At 45.4% G+C, this 19,705-nt stretch overlaps 1 protein-coding gene across 1 annotated transcript in view; it reads left to right on the forward strand.

The window, feature by feature from the left end:
• Positions 1-17,799: 17,799 nt before the first annotated feature.
• Positions 17,800-19,705, forward strand: part of Jarid2 (jumonji and AT-rich interaction domain containing 2) — a 222,721-nt gene continuing 220,815 nt past the window's right edge. The window contains exon 1 of the mRNA XM_047559308.1: positions 17,800-18,419. Within this exon, the coding sequence (XP_047415264.1) occupies positions 18,375-18,419 (45 nt within the window). The 5' untranslated portion in view covers positions 17,800-18,374. The remainder of the gene's footprint in view (positions 18,420-19,705) is intronic.

Raw genomic sequence — 19,705 nt, forward strand, 5'->3', positions numbered from 1 at the left:
CTCCTTCACCAAGTTAGGTATCATGAAGGAGACAAGTAGGGAACTGGGCAATGACAATATTGTGACACTGGCCATTTATGCTTTGAATGTAGACCTTGCTGCTCTGCCATGGCAGCTTATTATTTTTTTTATTTGTTTATTTTTACAAATTGCATTTTGATTCATTGTACACAAAATGATGGGGTACATCTTTTCTTTTCTATGGTTGTGCATGATGTAGATTCATACCATTCGTGTAATCATACATGTACATAGGGTAATGATGTCTGTCTATTATTATTATTATTGTTATTGTTATTATTATTTTGCAGTGCTGGGGATTTGAACTCAAGGCCTCTGCTTGCAAGGCAAGCACTCTACCAACTGAGATATATCCCCAGTCCTCATATGATTTTTTTATTGCAACTTATTTTTAAAGTGGACCTGTTTTTTTTCTCTTCCTCTCTCCCTGCTCCTCCCTAATCTCTCCCCTCCCTAATCTCAGGGGAAACAGGGTTACCTTCCTTCCCCATCCTAGGCAGAGTTATCTGTCCTGACACACACCCACCACAGGAATGAAGGAATCCAGACTTTGGGGATGGCACCCGAAGATCTCAGAAATGACAGTCTCCCAAATGAACACGTGAATTACAACTCTAATAGAGAACATGTGGAATGTGGTCTTTGAATCACCTCTTTAAAAGCCCCGTTCCTGCTGATGGGCAGAATCTCAGCCTCTGGGACAGGAGTCTCCTGTGCTTCTCCTTTGCTAGCAAAGCAATAAACCTTCTTTTTCCTTTTTCTTAAAACGGTGTCCTTGTTATTAGATTGGCACCAGGGACAAGGACTGAGCTTTTGTCAACAATGTGACCAGTTAAATGCTACAGTACAATATGCACAAGGGCATACAGATGCCTTGAGCAAGGCCCTAGCCTGGGCGCATGGAATCAGAGATTCCATCCATGTTTCCTGGAAGAAGGGAAGTCGGTGGTGATTAGACGGGAGAAAGGAGGAGACAGATGAGCTATGAAGGTGTGAGGCTTAGAATAGAAGATGGAGGGGCTCTCTGGGGCTGTAGCTCAGTGACAATCACTTGCATAGCATACTCAAGGTTCCATTCCCAGCACTACAAAATAAACTAAAACAAAACCAAACCTAAAAACCCTAAGACTGTGTATTGCTGGGTAACGCCCCATGCAGAAGCCTCCTGGCTTAACACAATAGCAACCACTTATCTGCTTATGAATCTGCAATTTGGGCAGGGCTGGCTCTTTCTCATCCCACATGGGGCTGGCTGGGGTATCCCAACAGGGACTGGGACTCTGAGGTCACTGGGCTAGACAACTCATTATGGCTTCACCCACTTATCTGTTGCTTTAATATGGCTGCAGCATGCAGGGCCTAGCTGGTCCTGTGTCCCTTCATCTGGGCTCTCATCATCCAGGAATCTGGCCTGGAACTTCTTTACGTGGCAGCTCACTGCCAAGAGAGGGAAACGGAAGCTGAACGCTGGATTTAGAGGTCCCAGAATATCACTTCCACCACATTCTGTGGGTAAAAGCAAATCAGAGGCCCAGATTTAAGAAGAGGAAAAATAGATTGCACCTGTTCCTGGGAAGGGTCATTGCTGGCAGCCACCCATGTAGACAATTCACCAAGAGCCCATAAACAGAAGTGCACTGTGGGAAGAGCAATCTCCCTTTGCTGTACAGAATGGGTGGTGACTGGGCAGGAGTAAGGGCAGGAAGACCAGTCTGGTAGGCATTAGGAGGAGCAGGCAAAAACTGAAGGTCTAGGCTGGTGGATAAAACGGAAGTGACTGTGTCTGAAGGGTGCTGAACAGGAGAGAGAATCAGGTGACTGGTTGGTACTAGAAGAACCCAGAAGTGTTAAGGATGACCCTGGGGGATTGGGGATGGAGCTCGGGGGTAGAATGCTTCTCCAGCTCTGCAAACAAACAAACAGATATAAAAAGATAGAAAGAAAAAGGAATGACACCAGAGTCCCTCCTTTAAAAAGTCATTCTGAGGTGAATTTTATTTTTCTGCAATGCTTTAATTCTTCTAAGTAAGTCTCTTAAGTAGGGTTAGCTTGACCCCAAGAAACCCAATTGAACTTGGACAGGTCAGTCAGAGGGACTCTGCGTCTTTGTCAGGGTCAAGGAGGCCACCTGGCTCCTGGATTAAGAAATTGGATGGGGGCTGGTCCCCAGGCCAGATGGCCCCACCCCACCTGCTCTGCCGCAGCTGGTGTGGAGAGGAGCCAGGCTCAGGCTGTCCCGCCCTGCTTTGACCTCACTGTAGGACTTTCTCCACTCTGATGATCAGGAGGGACAGGCTGGTTTATTTTCTGACAGGCTGCTACAGCCACCAGCTGAAAGGAGGACTTTAAAATGCTTGTGGTGAATGACACCACATGAGGCTGCAGGAACCTTGGTTTCTGTCCCCAGAGAAGAAGCATTTGTCCAAAGGCTTTTCCCTGAGGACGCTGATCCAGGATGGCCAGGATGAGACCTGTGATTCTAGTCAGACAGGTCCAGCAGGAAACCCTGACTGTTAAAGGAAGAACTCAGAAAGACAAAGTCTAGTTGACCTGGTCGACCAAGGGAGGTTCCCAAGAGTCCCTGCACCTGTAACCAGCAATGACAAGAATGAGACCCTGGAGGTTGGCGGTAGTGCTTGCCCAGCACGCTCTAGGCCCTCCTTCTATCCCCAGCACCATTAATCAGCCAGTCAATAAAAAAAAAATGAGACCCTGGGAGCAACAGCCTATGGAGGACCTTCTCACCTTGGTCTCTGTCACTTTAAGATCTGCAACAACTCATTTGCCTATTGATCCCTTAGGCTCTTGGGTAATTTTAGGTTATATAAATAGTTGCAAGTAGATCTTGCCCAAGATACAGAACTGGGTTCACTCTCGTTTTCCTTAAGTACCGAAACCAAGTTTTAAAGGAAGACAGAACAACTAGAGTCCAAATATACTAGCTCAAGAGAGAAGATGTAGCAAATCCAAAACGGAAATACTCATCTTTCCCCCCGTGCACTCCAAAACAGTTCCCCTCCTGACTTCCCTTTTTCTCTCACCAGGAACAACACCCTCTGAGTTGCCCAAGCACAGTAAACTCTGAGTTTGTATTATGTTGACCCATCCCTGTCCCCTGTCCCACATAACCATTGTCACCAAGTCTTGCTGGTTCTACCACACAAAAGCTTGGTGATGTTCACCTGTAGCTACAGACACCAGGAAGGCTGAAGGAGGAGGATCGCAGGTTCAAAGCCAGCCTCAGCAACTTAGCGGGACTGTAAGCAACCTAGTGAGACCTTGTCTCAAAATAAAAAAGTAGGGCTGGAGATAGCTCAGTCGGTAGAGCACTTGCCTTGCAAGCGTAAGGCCCTGCGTTCGATCCCCAGCACCACAAAAAAATAAGTAAATAAAAGTTAAAAAGTAAAACGGGCTGAGGATGTGGCTCAGTGGTCAAGCACCCACCCCTGTGTTCAATTCCCAGTAAAAAAATAAAATTTACAACTATGCTTTCTACATCAGTGGCTTGTGGGAATTTCCTTTAAGATTCAGTATTTCTGTCTATCCTAAATCCCTATCTCAGGGAGACACCCCTCTCCTCTGTACTGCGCTCACCTACAAAATAAAATTTGTGACATACCCACAGTGGGGTCTGGCCTTTTACCCTCCCCCTTTAAATACCCTGCTTTTACCTTCCTTCCTTTCAGGCCCCCGTGAAAGACAGCGTTCAAGTAGCTACGCTGGTCCTGTTCGCTCTTCTTTTCCCTCTGGGTGGTGCTAAAATGGAACCCAGGACCTCAAGCATGCTTGAGTGGCTGGCCAGTGCTCCACTGCCCAGGGGTTTCTTTTCTTTTTTTTTTTTTTGGTGGTGCGTGGGATTGAACCCATGGCCTTGTGCATGATAGGCAAGCACTCTGCCAACTGAGCTATGTCACCAGCCCCCCAGGGCTTTCTTTTCTAATTTTCTTCCCCAACTCTTGTCCCTGCTGGACGGGGTTCTTGGCCTAGTCTATTTTTTTTTTCACCATTGGCTGTGCCCCTCACACAAAATAGAGCAAAGGAAAAGCTCCAGGTGACACCGGAGGAGGCCATGCTCCTTCCCTCTCCAAGGTCACCTTTGCCACCCGCTTTGCTGGGAAGCGCCCTGAATATGTACATATCTTACTCCAGGCCACCTGCCCCCTTTGTTTTGCCCTCCTCTCCCCTTCCCCATTGTTCTGGGCCAGCATAAACCACTGTCCTCTTGGAAAATTCTGCTCGGATCCATCGTTTCCGCTGTTTCTGGGAAACTGCCCCAACCGGCCAAATCTCTCTCCCTCCCTTCGGAATCCTATGGTATTTTAAAATCTAATGTAGGGCATTTACTTCTACTTCATCATATGCCACTTTGTGCTGTTATTTAATTTTTCTTGCGGAGATATTTGTTCCAACTTATATTATAAGAGAAAGGGTCATTTCTTACACAACTCTCCTTTTTTTTTTTTTTTTTTTGGTGGTACTGGGGATTGAACCCAGGGTGGGTTTATCATCCAGCCACATCCTCAGTGCCACCCCCACCCTGCTTTTATTAGATTTGGAGACAAGATCTCACTAAATTGCTTAGGTCTCCCTGTGCTGAGGCTGGCCTGGAACTGAGTGATCCTCCCTCCTGCCTCAGCCTCCTGGGTTGCTAGGATTATAGGCATGTGGCACCATAACCTGGCTATCCCCTTAATATATTTTAATAAATCATGGGAAAATAATAAAAAAAATTCAGGACAGTAAGAACTATGTTAAACTTTTATCTTCAGCATAGTGTCAAGCTTTGAAAATCAAGCTAGGGGCATAGCTCAGTGGTCAAACCCTTGACTCACATGCAGGAGGCTGTAAACTCAATCCCCAACACTGTAAAAAATGAAATAAACAACAACAACCAGAAAAAATCCACAACTATAGAGTATTATCTATACAGAATTTTCCAAGGTAATTTTGGAATCTAAATAAAAATAGGAACTTCCAGGTCAAACTCATCTGGGTGTCTTCTTTGCCACTTTTCCTCTGAATAATTCTCCAAAGTAGCATCCACCTGAAATGTCTACACCAGCAGCTCTCAAACCTGGATGGGAACCCGTGGTGCACACCTGTAATCCCAATAACTCAGGAGGTGGAGAAGTCACAGGGTCCAAACTTCAGCCATTTAGCCAGGGCTTTGGTAACTTGGTGAGATCCTGTCTCAAAATAGAAAATAAAAGGGCTGGGGAAGTGGATGGGTTGTTAAGCGCCCCTGGTTTCAATGCCTGGTACCAAAAAATAACTAAGTAAATAAATAAATATAAAAAGGGGTGGGGATGTAGCTCAGTGGTGAAGCGCCCTTGGGTTCAATCCTTAGTGGGGTGGGGGACAGGGGGAATCATGCATGATGGGGTTGTAGCTCCGTCGTAGAGCACTTGCCTAACCTGGGTTTGATCTCCAGCACTGTAAAAGGGAAAAAAAGAAAAAGAAACACCCATGAAATCTGTCCCTAATGACTCAGTCCCCTCATTCATTCACCCCATTCCTGCCACAATCTGAATCAGTTGAAACATGATTGAGTGGCACCCTGCAGGATATCATATTTGCAACAGGAGAAACGATCATTTTGGCAGAGAACAAATGATATTACAGGGCCCAAAGGTGAGTAATTGGCCCTAATGACTTGGAAATAATTTTGAATTTGCATTGATTCTGCTGTTTGAATACCTACTGTAAAACTGCATGCCTGATGCTTCGGGGGACCAGTGCCTGGGAGGTGGGGAGGCGAGGGGAGGCGCGGGCATTGTGTCAGCCACCCTGCGCAGCTGGTGCCTTTCCCACTTTCTTCTCCTTCCAAGCTGAATGACACTAGGTTAAAGGAACTGCTGAAGCACGGACAATGAGCAAAGAAAGTGGCAATTCACAGCCTATTAACCTTGGATCTTGGAAGTTGGGCCACTCCCAAGACTCTCCACTCTCCACTGCAGCTGGCTTTAAAACTTCAGGTTTTTTTTGTTTTGTTTTGTTTTTTGGTACCAAGAATTGGACCTTGGAGCACGCTACCACTGAGCTACACCCCCATCCCGTTTTATTTGGAGACAGGGCCTCACGAAGTTACCCAGGTTGACCTCGAACTTTTGATCCTCCTGCCTCAGTCTCCAGAGCAGCTGGGAGTAGCTGGGATTGCGGGCATGTGCCACCACGCCTGGACTATAATTGCAGCTTTTACAGATTTGTCTCCAGGTCTATATTGAGATATGAATTTTTGGCGAAGATTGACCAGGAAATGGAAGAATTTCTTGGAAGTCCTGGAAAGATAACTCAGTTGGAGAAAGACTCCTTTGTGGACTGGAGTCCAAGTGCATGAGATGGGAATTACATCTGGCTAGCTTGTGTTCAGGGGATGGGTAGACACCAGTTGTGTGTGTGCACAGGACCTTCCTGGACTCAGTCATATTGGAAATACTTATTGAGGACCAGTTCTTCCCTTCATTCCACGCACATTAAAGATTGTAATAAAAGTTCTGCCCTCTGCCCCGTGTGGTGGTACATGCCTATAATCTCAGCCACTCCAGAGGCTGAGGCAGGAGGATCACAAATTGGAGGCCAGTTTTAACAAATTAGCGAGACCCTAAGTGACTTAGTGAAACCCTGTCTCAAAATAAAAAATAGCACACAATAGAACAAAGTAATTTGGTTGAGTTCATTCCCCAGTATTGTATCACTTTTATAATTTAAAAATACATTCAAATAAAAATTTTAAAGTATAAAAAAATAAAAATGTTAGAAGATGGGAATGTGGCTCAGTGTTAAAGTTCCCCTGGGTTCAATCCCAGTACCAAAAAGAAAAAAAAATTCTTCCCTTACTGAACTTGAAATCTCAAGTTTTCCCTTCTTCTCCCAGAAGATTCTGAGACGTGGGCCTTTCTGTGCTAGTAACCAGGAAAAGTCCCTGTAGAACCCAAAGGTAGACTCCACCTACTCAGGAGGTTGAGGCAGGATGTTCACAAGTTCTAGACCAGCCTGGGTAACTTAGTGAGAACCTGTCTCAAAATAGAGAAAAAAAAAAAAAAAAAAAAAAAGGACCGCAGTGTATCTTAGTGGTAGAGGCCCGGCCTAGCATGCAGAAAGCCCTGGCTCCCATCCCTGTCACTGCCACAAAATTCTAAAAAATAAAATAAATTTGAACATGAGGACGCCATTGTGAAAATTTATATTTAGGTCATTTTCCTAACTGTCTTTTAGTATTGCTGTAGGAACATAGGAAAAGCAAATTCTGGGTACAGGATCTGCTGTACAATCAGAACTTCAGGATTGGGACTGGGGAGATAGCTCAGTTGGTAGAGTGCTTTCCTTGCAAGCACAAGGTCCTGGGTTCAATCCCCAGCACCACAAAAAAAAAAAAAAAAAAAAAAAAAAAAGAACTGCAGGATTATTTATCTGTGCTCCATACTAAAGGGTATCTGTGCTAATACCTCCCTCCTGTTTCTATACTTCTTTTCCTTTCAGTTGCTTTTTATATTTCCAATATTTTCCCTTATCAAAATCCATACTACCGCATGTGATAATTTCTCCATTTGATTGATAAGAAAGCGGTCGTACTAAAAAAAAAAAAAAAATGCATTTAATGTATTGTACCTTCCAGAAAAGAATAGGTGGAAAGAATAGTCATGGTCTATCAAGCAGGAGTTCCCTAAAAGACATAATTCTGGCAGTCATTTACATTGCCTTTCTGTTATCTTTAAATTCCTTCAATAACAAAGCATTCCACTCTGCCAAATGGGTCCTGCTGGAAGAAACTCATCCCTATTCCAAGGGTGCTCAGAGTACCTGCTGACCAAGGCGCTAGCCACACTTCTACGATTCAGATATAGTTCATACAGAACTGAGTGGTGTGGGATCTCAACAAGCAGCTTTGAGCTGGCTACCTTCCTCTTTGGTCCAAAGAGAATAATTATAATTCTGGGGACATGAAAAGCCAGGGATCTCTCCAGATGACCAAAGGAAGCTTTTAAGAAATCCCTCTTGGACATGCCTGGGAGAACTGGGCACAGGGGCACATGCCTGTAATCCCAGCAGCTTTGTTGCAAATAAATATTTTTTTTTTCTTTTGGAGAATGATTATTTTTTGCAGCACTAGAGATTGAACCTAGGGGTTTGGATTGAACATGGAGTTTCTCAGCTGACCTACATTTCCAGCCCTTTCTGTTTTTTAAATTTGAGACAGGTTTCCTTAAGTTGCCCAGTCTGGCCTCAGACTTTCTGTCCTCCTGCCTCAGTCCCCAGAGTCTGGGATTACAGGCATGTGCCACTGTGCCTGGCTCATAGAACATCATTCTGATTTTCTAATGGAGAAATTCTTACTGTGTAGGCCAATTAACTACCTATTAGGACAGCAACTGATCTGTGGTCAACCTTGGCCATACATGCCAGAGAGGAGATATTATGATAAGTGCCTCTTTTCACCTAGGTAATAATTAGGACTGTGAATAAATAAAATCAACCAGTTGCTTTGGGGGCTGTAAAGGCCACTCATGTTTGGCTTTTCAAATTATTGTCAAGGACTGGGAATGTAGCTCAGTGCCTGTGTTTGCGTAGCTTGCAGGGAGTCCTGGGTGTGATCGCTAGCACTGCAGGACAATCCAAAAAGTTATTGTCAACTTCAGTCTCAGCAACAGCGAGTTGCTAGGAAACTCAGTGAGACCCTGTCTCTAAATAATATTAAAAAAAAAGAAAGAAAGAAAGAGAAAGAAAAGGGTTGGGAATGTGGCTTCAGTGGTCTAGTGCCCATGACTTCAATCCCTGGTATCCCACCCCCCCAAAAAAAAGTCATCTTCAACTTGGGATCCTTCTACCTCAGCCTGTCATTGGTTGCCCTCCCCTTCTATTCCCTTGCCTGCCCTTACTGCTCTTCCCTTCCCATCCCTTCTTCCCTTTCTCCATCCTCCCCCAGGGATTGAATCCAGGGGTGCTCTACACTGAGCCATAAACCCAGTCTTTTTTATTTTTGATTTTGAGACAGGGTCTCTCTAAGTTGCTTAGTGCCTCACTGAGGCTGGCCTGGAACTTGTGATCCTCCTGCCTCAGTCTCCCATGTTGTTAGGATTGCTATAGGCGTGTGCTACTGTGCCCAGCTCACCTGGGCAATTTAGAGAGACACTGGCTCAAAATAAAGACAAAAAGGACTGGGGATGTAGATCAGTGATAGAGCACCCCCGGGTTCAATCCCCAGAATCCCCTCCCACCACCGACACATATACACACACAAGAATTCACAATAGTACACAAGATTTATAATGTTAACCATGATGGTATGATCACCAATGACCAAAATCGGTTTTGCTTTGCACATATAGTCATAGGCTTTTAGATTTGGAAGAGTCTTTAGACTCATCTAGGTTGACGCCCTGTTTTGTAAGTGAAGAAACTGAGGTCTAGAAAAGTGACTTGCCCAAGGTCATAAAAAGCTGAGACGAAATTCGAAATGTTCAGATTTCCTATACTCTTGCTAGTAAACTGTACTATATTCAATAACTACATTGAATTTTTTTTTTTTTTTTTTTTTTTGGTATTGGGGATTGAACCCAGGGGTGCTCTATGACTGAGCTACATCCTTACCCCTTTATATTTTTTACTTTAAATCAGATTCTCACCTACATTGGCCAGGTTGGCCTCAAACTTTTGATCCTCCTGCCTTAGCCTCTGAAGCATCTGGAATTATAGGTAAGCACCATTGTGCCTGGCTACTAAAAAAAAAAAAAAAAAAAAAAAAAAAAAATTACTAAATAATCTAGTAAGTTTTAGTCATTGGGCAACTGCGGGTGTATGAATATTCTCTGTTTTACTCTGAGTTGAGGATCAGAAATGGAGATGATCTGAATTTCCCTAACGGTGTAGGTGAATTGCAGGGGTGGGAACCTTAAAGTTTTACAAAACAGAATATCAACAGGGCAGATGCCAGTGTGTCAGGAGATGGGCTTCTGGTTCAGCAGACCATGGATTCACAGGAGCTCTGGGCAGTGGAGTCTGATAGTGCAGCAGTCTGTGTCTGAAACCTCAGCCTGTGGGGCACTTGTCAGAAGAAGTAGGGAAGACACTTGAGCAAAGAGGGAATCTAGGTCTGCTCAGCTGAGGGTGGCCGAGTCACCATGGTCTTGAAACTCACAACAGGTTGTACAAGAGGGCTCTAACCCTTAACCTCCATGTCTATCTTTCCCTCAGCTCCAAGACTTGTGGATGCCAAGGGACAGGAGACCTGATGGAGCTTGACTAGTCCGGAATCAGTGAAACCCCCAGGCTCCTGGTTAGTGAAGTTTCTGCTAGAGGGAAGAACTAAGGGCTTCTGTGGTGAATCCTGATTGCTACTGCTTTTTTTGTTGTTATTGTTGCCCAGAGTATTTTTCTCCCAGTCCTCTGATAACAAATCTGCTCCACCCCGTTTCCTGGGTGGGAAAGAAGAGTTTTCTTTGTAGTGATCTTCCCTGGCTGTTTTTCTCCTGATAGGAGAAAGAAATGCAAAGATGAATGGAGGGAGAAAGAGAAGGAAAGAAGGTGGACATCATCTGCACCATCCAACTGCCACTCTGGATTTCCATGTAGGTGAAGCAAACCCCGCTGCCCCTTTGCCATTAGCCATCTTCATTTGAGCTTCTTTCCCCTGCTGTGGAAGGTGTCTCCACTAGTACAGTCCTCTCCCGTTTTCCCCATCTTCCTAGGGGAGCCATGTAATCTCTGCCTCAGCTTCCACATAATGATCCCTGTGAATTTGTTGATCACTAATAAATCGCCCTCCCCCCTCAACACAGAGTACAGTACTATGATGAGCAGTAACTTCTATTTTTAGGAACTGCAGGTTTCCCGTCTTGGCTGACTTACCAGAGTTTCTGAATCAGGGCCAGTTCTGTTTCAATAACACAAGATACAATCTAAGCAGAATAGTAATGATAGTCCAAAAATTTTAAATAATCTGGAGACTTTCAGAGACTTGTGTCACTGAGTTCCAACCAGTCAGAAGATTCTTAAACATCATTTGTTCGTCTCTGGTTTGTGCTGTGGCATTCCGTTGAGGGTTGACAAATACGACTGTAAATTCAGGGACAGGAAGCACTGACTAAGAAAAAGAATGAAGGTCTCTTTGACATCACTCACTCTTAGGATGGCTGTTTACTTCTGGGTTTACCTCCCGGTGTGTTTTAAAATACTCTTGCAAATCTCAGTTGGCTTGAAATAGCTGTTCTACCTTCTTTCAATAGAAGCTCCCACCCTCTGAGTGTACTGGCTCATAGTTATTTATAAACCTGATGTCAGTCAAAGATGATTTTCACATCCCTCCTCCTGGATCCCTTCCCCCACATATGAAGATAGACCTATATAAAATTAGAACCTTCACATAAGGTGTTCAGTCGCTAGGTAAGAATTATTGTCAGTCAGCAATCATTTATGAAGCATAAACCCATTAGGTGAAATGTCTCTGAAACTGTTCTGTGGAAATCAGCTCCTTCTTTTTAAAAATGTATTTTACTTCTTTTTCTTCTTCTTTTTTTTTTTTGTTTTTGAACCCAAGGATGCCTCTACCACTAAGCTATCTTCCCAGCCATTTTTATTTTTCATTTTGAGACAGGGTCTCATGAAGTTGCCCAGGGTGTTCTTAAAATCTTCCTGCTTCAGCCTCCCCCACCTCCAATTGCTGGGATTACAGGTGTGTGTTCCTTAAAAAAAAAAAAAAAAAAAAAATTGTCACCAAATAAATTTGGAAAACTGTATGTCCCCCTTAGGAAGTTTTTTGTTGTTGTTTGTTTGGTACCGGCTGCTCTACCTCTGAGCAACACTCCTGCCCTTTCTGTTTTTCTTTTGAGACAGGATCTCACTAAATTGCTTAAGGCCTCGCTAAACTGCTGAGACTGGCCTTGAATTTGTGGTCCTCCTGTCTCAGTCTCATGAGCTGCTGGGATTACAAGTGTCCACCACTGCACCCAGCCGCCTTCGCAAGTCTTAAAACCATACTCAGGGGCTGTGATGTGGCTCAGTGGTACAGTGTTTGCCTGGCACTTGTGAGGCCTTGGGTTTGATTCCCAGCACCGCAAAAACAAAACAACAAGAACACATAATCGGAGCTGGTTGTGTGGGTGCATGCCTGTCATTCCAGCTACTTGCTGCTCAAGAGGCTGAGGCAGGAGAATTGGTCGAAAGTTCAAGGCTGACCAAGGCAATTTAGTGAGACCCTGTCCCAAAATGAAAAATCAATAGGGCTGGGGATTCAGTTCAGGGTGGAGCGCCCCTGGGTTCAGTTCCCAGTAACAGAAATAAAACAGAAGAAAACAAAATAATCAGGGGTTTGTATAAGTTAGCAGTTCCCGAATTCATTTTATCAAAGAATCTTTTCCTTTGCAGGCACATTGAATAACATTTCACGGAATAGTGTGTCTTAGATCACACTTTGGAAAACCAGGGAGGTCGCCTAAAAAGGGCATGTGAGCAAAGAGCCCTGGTTTGACCCCTGGCTGGTCCACCCTGCTAGTTGTGTGATCCTGAGGAAATCATAACCTGTTAATATTTTCTTGTCATATGGAAAGAGTGAAGATGATCATACCTACGTTGATTTGGCTGTCTAAAGATTAAATGAAATTATTAAGACAGCGTGCTTTAAATACTATGAAAAAGTATACAAATGAAAGATATCAGTAGTTATCACAGGTAAATAGAAGGTTCTTTTTCTTCTTTTCTTTTTTTTTTTTAATCCAGGGATTGAACCTAGGGATGCTTAAGTACTGAGCCACATCCCCAGCTCTTTTGTGTTTTTATTTTGAGACTGAGTCTTGCTAAATTGCCGAGGCTGGCTTTGAACTTGGGATCCTTCTGCCTCAGCTTCCCAAGCCGCTGGAATTACAGGTGTGTGCCTCTGCACCAGGCAAATATAAGATTCTAATAAGGAAATTCATAACCCACAAGAGTAAAGAAACTTTCCCTAGCAATTCTTACAATTGTGCATTGAAGTCTACATAGGCGCGGGCACTGTGAGACCAAGAAAACGCTGTACAGAGGTCAAAGTAAAATTAGAGCCTGTTAGATCCAGAAATGTCTCTGGAAATAACTGAATAAAACCCTCTTATTTTATAGATGATGGACCTGAGGTCCTGATGGGTCAAGTGCATGGCTTAAGGTCACTCAGAGTTGATAGTGAAATATCTGACTCCAGTTCTGTGATTGGCCTCATTGCCAATGGTTGCCTCAATGAAATAAATCATGGCTCCATGATATTTTTTATTTAATTAAGAGGGACAAGATATAGAAATGATACAATCAAAAAATAGAATATAGAATAAGATTTCCCACCCCCTGGTGGTACTAGGAGTGGAACCCTAGGGCCCACTACCACTGAGCAACATCCCGGGTCTTTTATATTTTTTTAGTTTGAGACAGGATCTCACTACGTTGCCCAAGGTATCCTGGAACTTGTTATGGTCCCTGCCTCAGCCTCCCAAGCCTCTGGAATTACAGGTGTGTTCCCCCATGCTGGGCTCAGAACAAGAATTTAAAACTCAAAAAATGTAGCTGAAAGATGAAAGGATCAAAGGAAATAAGAATTCAGAAATTTGGAGGCCAGGCAGGGAGATGTAGCTCAGTGGTAGAGAGCTGTGCAAGATCCTGAGTGCCATCCCTGTACTGCAAAAAATAATACCACCAAACATGAGCTTTAAAAAGGAAACGAAACCGGGCATGGTGGCGCATGCCCATCCCAGCAGCTCAGGAGGCTGAGACAGGAGGGTCACGAGTTCAAAGCCAGTCTCTGCAAAAGCGAGGTGCTAAGCAACTCATTGAGACCTTGTCTCTAAATAAAATACAAAATAGGGCTGGGGGTCTGGGGATATAGCTCAGTTGGTAGAATGCTCGAATCGCATGTGCAAGGCCCTGGTTTCAATCCCCAGCACCACACACACACTCACACACATTAAAAAAAAAAAAAAAACCCAAACAAACAAACAAACAAAAAGGGCTGGGGGTGGGGATGTGGCTCAGTGGTCGAGTGCCCCTGAGTTTAATTCCCAGTACCCACTTCAAGAAAAAAAAAAAAAAAAAAAAAGGAAATGAGCCAGGTAACCAGGTATTGTGGTACACAACTATAATCCCAGTCACTTGGGAAGGTGAGGCAGGAGGATCAAAAGTTCAAGGATAGCTTCAGCAATTTGACTCTAAAGAATTTAGAACAAGTCTCAAAAGATAAAAAGGCTAGGGATGTAGCTCAGTGGTTAAGTGCCTTTGGTTTCAATCCCTAGTATCTAAATAAATAAATAAAAGGAGAGTAGGTCAAGCAGCCAGGCTGATTTGGAGCTAGGACTGGAGCTATGGGTCTTGAGGAACATACAACACTATAATGGATTTGGAGAATGCAAGAGGAAAAATAGCCATGTTTCCTAATGAATTTGAGATGATGATGGCAGACCCAAAGTCTAGCAACTGTTTAATTGAACATTATAGTCTTGGTGAAATATTTAGCTGTAAGCATTAACTGGATGCCTTTCAAATTCTATCAAGTTTCTGGAGCTTTGGGGAGAATATGAGAAGCAGACAAAACCATCTCTGACTTTAGGGAGCTTATTTTTTATTTAGAGCTGGGGAAATAAAGTGCAAATGGATGGTATGTTTGCATCCTTCAATGGAGGAAACCTCTGTGGATCCTTGAAACTCTTCAATCCCTGATCATTTCAGCTTTGTGTTCTCTTTAAGTCCCCTTTTCACGTTGCGAAGTAGCACTTTTTGTAGGTGCCATGATTGATTAAAAAAATTGTCTTTTCTATTGAGTTGTGTGCTTCTTTACAAAGGACTTTGGGCTGTCTGAGCCCTTAGGGATAAGGACAGTGGCAGCACATAGTTCTATGGAATCAACGTACCTAGGGAGAGATTCCCTCCCCCAATGACTGTTTTGTGGGGTTAAGAATCAGGAGACAGAATTAGACTTAGGGGAAATTAAAAAGAGGAGGAAATAGCAAAGAAAGGTAGCATTTGGCCTGGCCAGAATGACAGGGAAGAGAAGCTCATCAGGAGCCAGTTACTTCCACAAAAGAGACTTTGAACCATTTAAAGAAGGCAATCTATTTACCTTTTCAGGGAAAACAACACTATATTATCCAAATCTTTTGGAAAGGAGCAAATTCCTTCCATTCCCCTGCCCTCAGGCCTCTGCTATACAATGGCCTTTCATACATGGTGGCCAAATAGGGGAATTCACAGGCCCAGAATCCAGAAGCCCAGAAGAAACTCACCTTTGTTAAGATTAGCCTGGGAACCCAGTGCAGTGGGCACATGCATGTAATCCCAGCAATTTGGGAGGCAGGATTTCAAGTTCGTAGGCCAGCCTGGGCAACTCGGTGAGCCCCCTGTCTCAAAACCAAAAAAACAAAAACAAAAACAAAAATGATTGGGGATGTTGCTCAGTGGTAAAGCACCCCTGGGTTCAACTCCCAGAGTAAAAGGAACAAAAATTGCCTGGGTCCTGACAGATCAGACATCAACGTACAGAATGCCGTTTAAAAAGAACATTGTGGAGAAGCAGTCCCTAGAACACAGGTCATGATGACGAGACAGGCTTTTGAAAACACCTTGTGGCAAACTCACCATGAAGTCACCTGGGTGGTCAAAAACTATAAAATGGGATCTGCTCTGTTGGATCTTTCACAGTAAACTGACCAAGTTCTGCAATATTTAGGATTCAAAGGTGCATTAGTCTATTTCTCTGATTGTGAGATGAACATAATCCAAAATTATTTATTTCAGAAAGCATTCAGATTTTTTGAGTAGTTAACGGTGATAATGAAAGGGCTTTTAAAGACATTTTTATTTCGTTTACTGAGAGCTTCCAGTGACTGCCTGGTTCTGAGCTAAGGTTAAAGTTGTTATATAACCCTCCCCACGAGGTCTGTCAGCAGTAATTCGCAGATGAGGAAACTGACAGGCTGGGAGGCCATCCAGTTGCCTTTTAGGAAGCTGCCTAAGCGCCATTTGAATCCAGGGCTCTTATCTGCGGTCTCTTAGACCTTCCTACACAGTGTGATTATCTCTTCAAACACTTTAAATAGGGGCTGGGGAGATAGCTCAGTTGTAGAGTGCTTGCCTTGTAAGCACAAGGCCCTGAGTTCGATCCCCAGCACCCAAAAAAAAAAAAAAAAAAAAAAAAAAAAAAACACAAACACTTTAAATAAATAAAATCTAACAGTTGTGTTTGCTCAGGTGTTTATACTTTTGAACCAAGCAAAGGAGTGCAAAGAATAAAACATGCAGGCATGTGGGCCAGGGAGCTTTTAGCCTGCTTTTCCTTTTATTCAGAGGCTAGCCTAACAGATCACTGAAAAATACTGAAGCCTCGGCTAAAAACAGGGCATTAACAATGCAGAGGGGCCAAGCGAGCCGGCACAAAGTTATCCCCACGGCGAAGGCCCGCAGAGCGGCACCGGGGCCTGCTGCTTGCCCCGCTTCGGGGACCAGGTGCAGGGCAGGGCTGGGGCAGGTGAGGCGCAGGCCGTGCGCGCGACCGCCGGTGTCCCCGCTTCCCGATGCGCCTCCAGTTCGCCTGTCGAAGTGGCCCGGTCTCCATATTCCACTTCATTTCCCCTCAGCGTTTGATCGCGCCCGCGGACGCCGCGCAAGGCAGATCCCCGCCGGTGTTTTCAGGACGGCCAGGGCGTCACTCCGGGCCACCAGCGCGCTCGCGGGCCGAGCCCCGGCGGCCGACCCACGCGGCCGCGCGCAAGGGCGACCTCGGACCACCCCGGCCGCCCGCCGCACGCTCTGTGCAAATACGCGAGGCGCTGTCCTGAGGTGACACCGGCTGCACGGCAGAAGCAGCAGGCGCCGCCGATCAACGAGTTCGCACCGAGGATTCCTCTTGGTGCGTGGCCCAGTTTTCCTTAGGACGGGCTCCAACCCCTCCCTGACACCGCCCCCCGCGCCGCCACGCTCCGAGGCCTTCCCCGGGGAAGCCGCGCGTCCCTCCCCCGCCGCGGCGGGCGGCGCGCGCGCGATTCCTCGATTCCACAGGCGGTTCGCGCCGCGGGTGGGGGCGGGGCGCGGGCCGGGGCGGGCGGCCGCCGCCGGGGGAGGGGTCGGGCCGGCCGGGGGCGGGCCGGCGTGGGGAGTTCCTCGCTCGCGGACCACACGCCCCGCCGGCCAATCCCGAGCCAGCCTCTAGCAGTGTCGCACGCGGGACACGTCCAAACGTTTGTTGGCAGGGCCGGCGCGGGGAGGGGGCGGGGAGCAGGGAGGGGAGTTGAGTGACAGGCCCCGCGGGGCAGGCTGGGAATCGTAGTTCCCAGCTCCCGTGGCCATAGCCATTTTGTAGTCGGGGGACTACAACTTCCAGAAGATCAAGGGGACCATTCTAAGGTGCCCCGGGAATAGGCGGCTGTCCCCGGGGCCGGGCGTCCTGGGGCATTGGTACCCACCTGCCCGGCTGCAGGTAGACGCGAGGGCAGTGGCGGGGGCTCGCGTGTGGCGGCTGTGGGGTGAGCGGCAAGCAGGGAAAAGGGGCTGAGGTGGAGCGACCGAGCGTGCCGTGCATTGAGCTAGGGAGCCTCTCTCAATTCCACGCCCGGCCTCGGCGTGGGAGCGACGCCGGAACCCTCGCCTGGGAAGGGTTCGTCGAGGCCTCCTGGGTGCCTGGTCGACGGGGCTGCGGGGGTCTTCTGGACTGGGCCAGGGGCGGTGGGCGCCGGGGTAGGCGGGCGCCCGGTGGCTCAGCTGTGGGAGTTTTCGGCTGGCGTGCGGCGGGGAATTGCCCGAGGAGCCCTAACTTGTATAAAAGCAGAGTCCATTTAAAGTTGGGCTGGATAGCCTCTCTCTCATTGGTTAGGGCGCTTGGAAAAAAGAGACTCGGCGAGCCCTCGCTGTGGTGCTGCGCCGCCGCCGCCGCCGCTGGAGTTGACTCTTCTGCTCGCACTGCTGCTGCAGCACAAACGTGACTTCCAACATTTTTTATTTATCTTTCCCTTTTCTTTTCCAAGATGTAACTACAGATCAGACACTAAGGACCTTCACGTTTCGCTGATGTAGTTTTTGGAGGAAAAAGGGGGGGAGTGAAGGGCGTCGGTTTTTTTTTGTGTGTGTGTGTATATGTGTTTCGGGGGAAATTTTCCATTATGAGTGTTTTACTAAAGTGAAATTTTTTTGTTTGCTTCGTTCGTCTTTGGCTCTTTTTTTTTTTTTTTTTCTTCCCAATTTCGGATTTATTTCAAGGCGAATCTGGCTTGGGGGAAGAGGAAGAAAAGTCGGATTACAAGATCAACCACCACCAACAACAATAAAAACCACCAGGATATTTTTTTGCAAATTTCTGACGGCTTTAAATTCATGAAGCAATTGTCCCCTTTTGCAATCAGCATTTGGATCTCAGAATGAGCAAGGAAAGACCCAAGAGGAATATCATTCAGAAGAAATACGTAAGTGCTCCTAACAACACATCCTTTGACTTGCAGTTTTAAGCAATGGCTGTGAATGTCAAGTTTATAGATAATTCTGCAGCTGAAGGGTTTTAAACACAGCGTCCGATAAGGCTGTTTCTTTCTTTTCTGAAAGAGGGCTTTTCAGGCAAAGTCGTGTCTGCCTAGTTTGGTTGAAAAAACAGATTGGTGTAGAGATACCTCAAGTGAATAAATTGACCTCGAATGACACAAACATAATCTAGTTTTAGATGAAAGGCAAAGGATTTTGGTGGAGCTTGGGGTGGGGGGGGGCTGCGGTAATGTAAGTAAACTGCATTCTCGGGCGGATTTGGCCCCATATTGCACTTTGCATGCAAATGAGCTTTTGTTATTATTATTAATGTTATTTGGAGAATCGTGTGAGGCGTGTGTGTTGGAAACCCTTTAAGTTGCAATCGAGGGTCCGATTATGGCGATCTTCCCCTTGCACTGGCACATGAAATTTAATGTATGTGGTCGTTTGGCTTATCTGGTTTGCACCGTGAACCAGTTGGGAATCATGTTACAGGGAATGCATTTGTTGGGATTGACTTTAATAATGAGACTGGTTTTGTTTAAAAAAATTCATGGTTTCCAGTTTTAGGGGTAAAAGACACTGAGGCAACGTTTTTAAGTATGTGTGTGACTGCATTTACGACTACAAATAATTTATCTCTGTTAACTGGGTTTCTGAAATTAGGTGATTATTCAGAGATTTAAATGGTTCGGAATAGTTAAATTTGTTTTGTGCATAGTACAGCTACGTTTTGATTGGCATGGCGATTGTTTTTGTTTTGTGTATGGTGGCTTTTTTTTTTTTAAGTTTGAGGGGAGGGAGCAAAGAGGGGGACCGAGGGATTAACCAAATATGCTCTCTAGTGATCGGTGATTAGCTGCATGCTTTAAAGCAAAGAACTCATTTTTTAAGAAAAAAGGTCAAATGAACATACATCAGGAATACAACGTTATAACAAAGTTTTATTTAACTCCACACTCGACAAATTGATATTAATATTTTCCCTTTCTGATCAGTGTGGAGTGTGTAATGGGAGATGACCTTCGGGGCAGTGGTTTTGTGAAAAATGTATTTAATGGAAAAGCTGAATGTCTCTTCTGGAGGCTTGATCCTAATCTAGACACGTAAACTTCAACTATGAAAGAAATGCAAGGCTAAATAATCAAGCTCAACTTACAAAGCTCTTCCATAAAGAATTTAAGAATTAAAATGCATCCGCATTGCAGAGGGCTGGGTAGAATGCAAAGGA

Source organism: Sciurus carolinensis, chromosome 7 (genome assembly GCF_902686445.1).
Source record: "Sciurus carolinensis chromosome 7, mSciCar1.2, whole genome shotgun sequence".
NCBI classification, from domain to species: Eukaryota; Metazoa; Chordata; class Mammalia; order Rodentia; family Sciuridae; genus Sciurus; species Sciurus carolinensis.